General features: G+C 51.0%; 1 protein-coding gene across 1 annotated transcript; it reads right to left on the reverse strand.

The window, feature by feature from the left end:
* Positions 1-300: 300 nt before the first annotated feature.
* On the reverse strand, positions 301-9553 carry LOC122368186. The gene is made up of 5 exons (XM_043341889.1): positions 9416-9553; positions 6153-6327; positions 5009-5571; positions 1982-3922; positions 301-1616 (listed from the first exon to the last, which is right to left on the reverse strand). Exons 1-5 carry the CDS (start codon positions 9542-9544, stop codon positions 957-959), a joined length of 3468 nt encoding a protein of 1155 aa, XP_043197824.1. The 5' UTR covers positions 9545-9553; the 3' UTR covers positions 301-956.
* Positions 9554-9759: the final 206 nt, after the last annotated feature.

The following is a 9759-nucleotide window of genomic DNA, read 5'->3' on the forward strand; positions in this document are numbered from 1 at the left end:
GGAAAATGAATTTGACTTGGCATTGCCATAATAATGCCAGATGGTCCAGCGCTAGGCGCATACTCAATACTCATGCTATGCGGAACAGTATAGATGCAGGCGCAGACGCTGGTGCCATCTTGCGACAGGTATTTGAAGCTTGCCCTTTGCTAGATGCTGGCCGACTGGCAACTGCTGTTGGATAATTAGATATCTTCACTACACAGCTGAGAACGTGATTCTTCTCAGGATAATCGCTGACTTATCAATTTGCCCATATTGTATGTATTTGCGATCCAGATTTGATAAATATCACTTATGTACATACAATAATCATGTATTTCTATGTAGGTACCTAATTCTAAAGCCACCTAAACATTGCTTGTCACTCAAAGCAATAAGTCAAGCGGTTTGGTTAGAGCGCCATTCTTAGATGTGTCGTTTTCATATATAAGACATCTAATCAGAGTAAGCGAACAAAACGTCACAAATATGAAAATGAAATGGGATGTGCACCAGGCACGGATTTTTACTTGGAACGCACTTTTTCAAATTTTTATCATTGAAGACTTATCTATCATTTATCACGATGCTAAGCAACACTTCAAATGCCAATACACTCAATAAGGGATACATATATACCTATACATGCAAAAGCAATGAATGTGCACGTAACCATCTTGACATCTTGAAAACATACAACACTGTATAGTCCTGCAAATACATACAACACTTATGTCCATATCACGAGTAGAAGATGCTGACCTAACTAACTGCAAAACGTTAAAAACGTTCTTGAGCGAATAACATTAAATTTATACAACCTAAAGGCTAAAAGGTTTGGTAACAGCTTGGGTCGAGCATAATACCGTTTGCCTCATTTAGCAAACAAGGACCGCTATGTTTACCCTCAGTTTCTCACTTTCAATCTCAGTTCCCTGCCACTGCGGAGTTGGCTCTGGTCGTCCGCGCCACTATCAGGCGCTGGTGGCCACCTCGGCTGCCTGGCGGGCGGGTCGGGACGCCGCCGACTGCTCGCCTCCCGCCACCGCCTCCTCCAGGTTATAGTCCCTCCGGACGCCGCGGCCGGCCGCCGGGCCCAGGGTCCAGTTGTCCCCCCGCGCAGAGCTGCCGCCCGCTCCGACCTCGAGCAGGTCGGTATCGGGCTGCTCAGGGAGGTCATCCTCAGTGGCCGGCACCAGGGCGGCGGCGCGCGCGCGCAGCTCCCACAGCCGCTGGCGGGCCTGGTCGGCCTCCTCCGAGCCGGCCTGATCCTCGAGCAGCTGGCACAGGTTGAGCGTGTGGTCGGCGTAACTGAGCGCCGGCTCCAGGGCCTCGTGCTCCAGCAGCCGCTCAGCCATGGCCGAGAAGTGACGCACAAACATGTTCAGCACGCGCAGCGCGCGCAGACGCGAGTCGGGTCCGTTCAGCCACTGCATCTTGACGTGGGGGTCGGCGAAGTCGGGCAGCGGCCGGCGCCGCCGCCGCTGCTGGCGCCGTCGCTCGGCCGCCGCCGCCTCGGCCGCCTGGCGCCTCCTCAGCTGCCTCTGACGGTCCTGCTCTCGCAGTTCCTCCTTGGTGGGGACGAACATGGGATCGTCATCTTTGTCCTTGTCCTCAGCGTCCGAGGACGGTTCCTGTGAAGAGAGGACATTATTATGAAGACTGAAGACAGATATTTGCCATCGTTTTGAGAAGGCCCGACCTCTATCAAAAGGACGCCTCACTTTTACTAGTAAAACGCCTGTTGGGTGCAAAATGAGGGGACAAATCTAGAATTAGCCGTGAAATATTTTGTTGCAATCATTTTGTTTGTTAATTGGGGCTTTAGGCCGCGCCGACTACCAAGGTCATTTTCCGCCCATAATATTTAAATATTTGATTGCAGTTTTTAACATAATGGTCACAACAGTCTTTGAGCTAATTCGACTGGCCCTTACCCCTCTATCAAACTGCGTCTCTCTGATCGGCCGCACGCGAAGTGCGCAGAGCGCCGACTCACCTCTCCTGGCACCTCTCTGAGCGCCGGCGACGCCTCCTTCAGCAGATCGGTGCCGCTGACGGTCAGGTAGTGGAAGAGCTGCTGCCAGTCGAACTCCGGGAACGCGTCGCCGCGCACGCGCAGACGGCTGAGCGCGATCAGCAGGTTGGGCACCGGGTTCTCCAGGATGCGCCGGAGACGCTCCTGCGCCAGCAGCAGGCCCTCGGAAGTTTCTGACTCGAGCATGTTGCGCCTCGGCACAAAGTAGTGCTTCAGCTCGCGCTCTCGCACGCTCTTCTCGAGTGACCGCAGCAGCTCGACGAGTGATCCACCGAGCGCCTGGGGCCACCAGTCGCGAATGTTGCGCTCAAACTGCCAGAAGATGAGGTGCCGAATATGACGCTCGTGCAGACACCGAAACTCTGACAGGAAGTGTGTGAACATCAGCTTGGCCACCGCCCAGAAGTGCACGTGGACGGCCTCCAGGGAGCTGATGAGCCGCATGTCCGCCTGCTGGAAGCACACCTCCCACTCCACGGCCATCCTCCGCGGACTGAAGTGGCGCGCGGCGCGCAGGCCCTCGCGCACATAGCAGCCCTGCGGCACCAGGTTGCAGACGCCCTCCTGACACAGCTCCCGGACCACTCGCTCGGGCGGCCACTGGTACTGCATGCGTCGCTCCATGTCCACCAGTCTGGGACGGTCGCGGAAGCCCCACTCGAGCGCCGCCCGCGGCCAGCTCGAGGAGACCAGGGTGGGAGTGATGAGCGCCGTGGTGCGCAGGCCGTCGGCCAGCTGCTCCCGGCAGAACACAGTCGGACCGCGCAGGAAGTTGGTGTCGGCCTGCTTCAGCCACACATCACGGGCCATCAGCTTCGCCAGCTCACCGAAGTGGTCAGTAAAGTGGTTGACGAAAAGCTCCGAGGAAAGATAGCGGTGGATCTCCTTTCGCGATGGCGTCCAGTGATCCTCATCGTCGTCGTCGTCGTTTTTTATGATAATCTCAAACTTGCGGAAGCAGTATTTGGGTAGGTGGCCCGGCGCTTCGGACTCCTCGTCTGTCGTTGAGTCGGGCAGCATGACAAACGAGCCGTGGCTGTCCTCGCTGCAGACCGAGGAGGCCTGATCCGACGAACGAATTAGCTCACTCAGACTCCTCTTTCTGTGCGGATCGGGTTCCGGATCCTGAGTCCCAGACTTTCGCCGGATCAGACCCGCCTCAGACTGCTGGACTTTGGACGTTTTCCTCTGCCTCGTGGCGGCCTGGGTCGCGGCCGACTGAGGTGCTTTTTTGAATACGCCGACGGTTGCTCTATCATCCTCTGAGGATGCGCCAATGTTGGTTTTTTCATCCTCCGACGCCCTGTCGCTGGCATTAGCCGGACTTTGCACTCCAGTGTGTGGGTAGTATCCAAAGTGGCCTGGCACCATCCCCGTCGGGACTCCTGGCATCTGGTGGCCCGCAGACGCCTCCGTGACGGGAGCGCCAGCGTACGGATAAACGCCAAGGTGGGGTGGGAATGCGGGATACAGCGCATACGGATACCCGGGGATAATGCCGGGATACTGAGGCTGGGCACCGTCCGCAGCTGGAGCGTACTGTGGGAACTGACCCGGGTAGGGGTACGCGTTCACAGGATACTGTGAACTGTGGAGTGAGCCCGGTGGTAGCTGTGGAGTAGGATACTGCGGGTAAGTCATCATCGGTGGAAAACCAGGCATCCAGCCGCCCAGGGTCGGTACCGCTGGGTGATTGCCGCCGCCTTGGCCACTCTGACTGGGGACCGTTTCGGCCGCCTTCCTGTCAGGTTCTGTTGCCGTGCTGTGACCGGTCCCTGGGTTCTTTGAAAGAGACGCTTCCGGTGATGGATTCGGTCCAGTGTTGTCGGCTTCCTCAGAATTGACTATGACCCCTCGTTTTCGCTGTCTGTTCGAGGATGGTTTTGAAGACGGTGGTACACGCTGAAAGCAGAATTAGTGTCAGAACGGCACGCTCCCGCTCCGCTAGCGACTGGGGATGACGAAACATTTTACCAATTGCTACAACTGGAAAGGTGTAAATACGCTTTAGATGGGTGTGCTGGCACCAGGCACAACTACCGTCAAATGATATTTACCATTTGCGTGGCAGTGATTGACGTCGTAAAATTAATAGCGATCGCTTCCCTACTTCAAAGAAGTCAATGTCATTGATTTCGGTTAGGTCGTATACGGATTATGAGTCAAGCACCTGTGAATTTATGACGGCCTTATCTGGCCTCAACAGATCTTCATAAGCGCCACTTCCCGGCCATTCGCTGGTTTTCATTCCGACAACTGGTTTAGCTATCAACGCCAGGGGAAAGCCAATGCTCGGGAAACTGAACTTGATCTAGTGCACAGCTACCTGCGATCCATTCCAGTACTGATTTATCGCCACTTTTACCCAGAAGCATGGCCCGCGTCCTGTGCCGCCTATAATTTAGCACGGCGCCACTGACATCACAATAAATGTCGCGAATAAGCGCATTTCAAAATCTTGGTTGGGTTTAGCATTCGGTGCTGGTAAGGCTGTTCACAGGCACGCTCACGTACTGGGAAGACTGAGTCAGCGTTCACTGAATATTGACATAGGGACGAAAAAATCCTCGGAGATTGTGATAGACGTACGTACGTGGAATACCACTGGTTTATAGGTCTATGATATGATAGTAGTGATGTAAAACGAAAACAAGCCGATTTAGAGGCCCTTTTCATAGAAGGCAGTAAAAGGTGGTCGGTAGCAGCAAATACTCGTATATCCCGCGGTTACTGCGAAAGTGCAAAGCGTGCACCTTCTCTGGATAGATGCAATACAGCTGGTAAATAAAACGTAAACGACTTGTGAGCGCTTTGAAACGAACTGGCACCCTGTAAAATGAACACCTTTAGTTAACATTAAATTTCAGAGTAGAATTCCAAGTGTTATACATTTTGCATACGCATCACATTTCAATGCGCAGTCATTCCTACACGAAAACCTATGGTTGTGGTAAGAGCCCGCTATATGTAGCTGTAGCTGTGTGTTACCTGGTCGGAGGCGTGGTCATCGTCCTTTACTCGGAGATCGCCCGTATCCTGGGTGGACGACGGAGTCTCGCCGCGTTCCTGCGATCTTTCTTCCTCGGCAGAGCTGCTCATCCCATCAGCCGCGCCCCGATCGGAGAGGCTAGTTTGGGCTGAGTCGTCCCCACGGGTTTGTGAGGCCTTCGCTGGGTCGTCGTTCGGAGTAGCCTCTCGATCCCCTGCCAGGTCGGCTGGAGGGAGGGCCAGCTCTGCTGAGACGCCCACCTCTGCGCGCGGCGCGGGCTCTCCGGTCTCCTCCGATGCCTCCTCAGGTACGGTGCTGCTGCGCCTGCCTCTAGCCGTCCCCCTCTGTCTGTCAGAGCCTGAGTCACTCAGCACGCTCTCCGACCTGGTGCGTCTCAGCGAGGCTCTCCGACTGGCGGAGGAGGCTGCTGTCGGCCGGTCTCGGCTGGAGACGGACGCTGAGCGGCCGCTCCGGGAGCCGTCACCACCTCCGGCGACTGAGAGACGGGGACGACACGGGACGTCGGGCAGCGACTCGCCGCTCAGCTGCAGCTGCGTGAACCCTGTGGGAAATAATGGGAAGCTCAGGAAGAGTTCACTTCCCCAGGCGGAGCTAGTGAGCTTACAATAGAGTTCGTATTGTTCTAATATGGTCGTCTGGCACGAGTGTTACGGGCTACGGCTCCAAATGCTGCTGTTCCTGGTTAGAACTCCCTCAATAAAAATGCCTGGCCACTAGACTGCTTGGCACCGTGAGTCAGACACGCGGCTTCGATACAAGATAAAGTTCCCCGACGGGCCGAATGCAAAGATGAGATTTGGATTCTGCTTATCCTCGGCGGTGCTGAGGATATAACGCCAGAGGATTACATATATAGTACATGTGCCGCGGTTCTCAGACTCTCGGCTCGGTTTGGGAAGTAGGTACCAGATTGTGTTCAGACCCAGACGCAGCTCAGGTTCACCGTCAGCAGGTTTGTTTGACCGTTTCCATTATAACGCATGGGCGTGTACTTAAGTAATCAGCACAGCACAATCTTTGGTCTCGAAGCATGTCTTCTCTGATGTGCATTTACGACATTCCTGTTGGCTATTCTTATGTTTATCCCATTCCGTGGTTCCACCTGGTGTTTTTAATTCTCACCTGGATTTCTGCTGGGGATCATGACGAGCTTGTAGTCGGCGCTGTCACTCTCGTCCTCTGGCTCATTATTTGGCCTGACGGACACGTTGTCGTGCAAGATCAGGTACTCGAGGTCGTGGCCCAGGGCGCGGCCGGCGCCCGCCCGTCGCTCGTAGTGCATCACGTCACCCATGAGCTGCCCAGGGACGCGTAATGTCATCAAGGCGCGACCCGTGGCATAGCAATCGTCGTGTCGAGGAAGACGATGGGATGAATTCAAAGTAGGTAACTGGATAAAATTAACCCAGAAAATTAACTTTGTGTTATATACCTAGGCATTAAAATGCCGTAATGCTTGATGTGAGTGAGGTGCGAGATTGTGAACGGCTCTGGGCAATAAGTTCAACTCGTTTAATCGTTCGTGTGAATAATAAACGAATAACGATAAGATAAAACATTTATCCACAATGTCGTTCATGTTTTCAAAGTAGGTATAGTGCGACTTAGTTATTGAAGTATATGTGTTACGGCCCGTTTGAAAACCCGGCCCGTATTAATGCTGCCCGGCCCGCATTAATACTGACCGGAGACCTGGCCCGTATTAATACGGCCCCCGGTCAGCATTAATGCGGGCCGCCTGGCGGTCAGCATTAATACGGGCCGGGCAGTATTAATACAGCCCACTTTTTTCCTCACGGCCATATGAAAACTCGGGCCATATCAAAACTAGCCAACTAGTCTCTATTCCATGTCTTAGCAAATGCTGCGTAGGCCTGCAGTGGTTTTAAATGTCTTTTATACCTACTTTCTGACTGTTGGCTAGTAAATGTTTGTTTCGTGGTATCTTCAGCGTATAGACCAACCATACCTTGACCTTACACCATACATGACCTTGACACCCACCATAATGCATTGGTACAACATCATTTTACATGTTCCAGTGTTTAAAACCACAAGACTAGAAACACGCAGATATTATGAGCCAACATACGCTGAATTGCGATTCCGGCCAAACATTGTCTCGAGGATCAGGTCACAGGTCAAAGGTCATTTGGGTCAGGGTTATGAAATTTTAGAGCAGATGTAAAATTGAATAACTCGAGGGTACTGAAAGTTTCGTCGCGATCGGCCGTTTTTTACGCGAGTTATTCGCAAAAAAAAAAACGAGGGAGGGGTCCGTTCGACCCCCCCCCCCCTATAAGTGCGAGGGTTAAGTGGAAATCAGTGCTAAATTCCTCGAATTATGACATTTTCAAAATGAAGTTGCCATACTCTTTATGATCACTAGTTATTAAGATCAGAAAATGAAACAGATGCGTGATACGCTGATACTCACTGTCGGTCCTCCAGCGGTAATGGAAGAAATGGGCGCGCGGCAGTGTCGCCACTCCCTGAGGTGACCTTGGGCGATGTGTTAGACCTGCTTTTATTACCCTGGGCAACGTCTAGATGAATATTGCTGGTTGTCTCTACAAAATTATGATAAACCCTCGTTTGTTTTCTCTAAATGGTGTTTTGAACTATTTTAACCCGCGCCCCGCTGGGCTATTCAGCCATACGCGCCCTGCTGGGGGGGGGGGGGGCAGATTCTGCCCCCCTTGTCTAACTTCCGAACCGATGGTCGTAGAAAGACGGGGAAAACGGCAATCGAAAGCTCTCAACAAGGCGGATCTTAAGAGTCCAATTTTTTGCTCAAGTAGGTTAGAGGTCAGGTCAAGGTCAGGTCAAGGGTTTTTTTTTTGTCTCAAGGTCAATGCAAGTTTCTACAGTATCGGCCTTGCACCGTAGTTGCCGAAGAATGGACTGAGACTGATTGCCCAATACGTGTTCTTAGACTACCAAGGCAATATTCGTTGCATACAATGTCATTCAAAGGTCAAGGTCAAGGTCATGTCAGGCCAGGTCAGGTCACCAAAAACAAAATACTGAAAAGGGCATGTGCGACAAATGTTTTATGGGTCACTTTACTCATAGAATTCAATAGGCACACTCAATAAGTGATATGGACCACCTCTGGATAAATTTCAGGTTGAGGTCAGGTCAAGGTCAGGTCAAGTGAGGTCAAATTTTGAAATTGGTTTTAAGGCCTAAAAAGGTGTCTATCTGATGCAGTTTTTCACGGCGAATCGAATGGTGCTATTTTTGTTTCCGTACGAGGTCTAGAACTTCCAAAAAAATCATTTTTTCAAAATTTTTGTGTGTCGTGACGTCATAAAATTTTGAATAACTCCCACATTTTTGAACCGATTCTTCTAAAAATTGTTATGTAGGTGCACATAGACCACTTCTCTGACATATATTTCGTTTTTTTATACACTCAAAATTTTGGATTGTATAATTATTTTCCCAAAAAAGTCAGTTTTTTTAAGAAAAAAATTTGGGCCAAAATCCAAAATTTTCAAAAACCGAGATAGCCATTTGATAGACAAAGTGGAATCACGCATAACCTTTTTTGTAACGTCTTGATTTCTTTAAAAATGAAGATGTGAGCGGTGTTTGAAATTTTGCCGTTTTTTAGGCGAAAATGGCGAACATGACGTCACTAAAACGTCAATTTCTCAAAAATTTTCCGACGGATTTCGCTCAAATTTTCAGGGAACGTGTCAAATTGATGTATATTAAGGTACCGAAAGTTTGACGTCGCTGGCGTAACGCGTTTAGAAGTTATTGGCGAAAAACGGGAGGGGGGCAGATTCTGCCCCCCCCCCCCCCAGCGGGGCGCGGGTTAATCACGTATAATAGCATCTATTTTCTCGAGCACGTTTTGTTCCATATCATTGCCGAGCACTGGTTTGAACTGCTTGCCCAATTCACTGCCTTTCGATCTGTTCGCTAGTCTCGGGGTATATGTTCCGGTCTTGTAATCGAATGGTTGTGGGTTCGAGGCGGGGTTGGCGAATATTTACACATGGCGTTCAACTTTTATCAGTAAGCCGCCGTCTATAAAAACATGCTAATGTAATTGATTTTGCAGCAGACGGATAAGTTTGGAAATAAAAGGTGGGCAGCATTAATACTGCCCACCTAAATCGGCCGCATTAATACCGACCGGCAAGGCGGCCCGCATTAATGCTGACCGGCCCGTATTAATACGGGCCAGGTCTCCGGTCAGTATTAATGCGGGCCGGGCAGCATTAATACGGGCCGGGTTTTCAAACGGGCCGTAACATATGCGTATGTTATGCGTTCCTTGTGAGATAAAAACGTTTATTTCGTACCCTTGGAATGCAATCGCTGCAATATCTACATATAATCTGAAGCATAATTGCAGATAAGATGCCTACCTCGTAAGGCGATCCAAGGTATATCGCAGATTTGCGATCTTTGCGCAAGATCCGGTTCAACTCCTGCTCCTTTTCCTCCTTCAATGCATACGCTCGAAGCTTATCCCTGCAAACAAATACAATTTTCATGATTTATTTCAATTTGAAAGTACACATATAAAAGACGGCAATCAACATACGTCAGCATCAATACGTAGCCGACGGGTGAAAGCTCGAGGAGCGTGACCTGCTGCAGTGGACAAAGCTGCAGGCAAACGTTGACGTCCTATTCATCAGTTTTTCTGGTCGCATCACTTCGAATCATTTATAGGCTTATCCTATAGGTACGGCACCGGCATGTATAG

This window comes from Amphibalanus amphitrite, unplaced genomic scaffold, assembly GCF_019059575.1.
Source record: "Amphibalanus amphitrite isolate SeventyFive unplaced genomic scaffold, NRLGWU_Aamphi_draft 000930F_arrow, whole genome shotgun sequence".
NCBI lineage: Eukaryota > Metazoa > Arthropoda > Thecostraca > Balanomorpha > Balanidae > Amphibalanus > Amphibalanus amphitrite.

Coding starts and splice junctions, on each gene's coding strand:
- LOC122368186 (XM_043341889.1), bottom strand. CDS start 9,544: ATGAAAATTGTATTTGTTTGCAGGGATAAGCTTCGAGCGTATGCATTG. Junction 6,328..9,415: donor ACCTTGGATCGCCTTACGAG/GTAGGCATCTTA, acceptor GTCCCTGGGCAG/CTCATGGGTGACGTGATGCA. Junction 1,617..1,981: donor TCAGAGAGGTGCCAGGAGAG/GTGAGTCGGCGC, acceptor CTCTCTTCACAG/GAACCGTCCTCGGACGCTGA.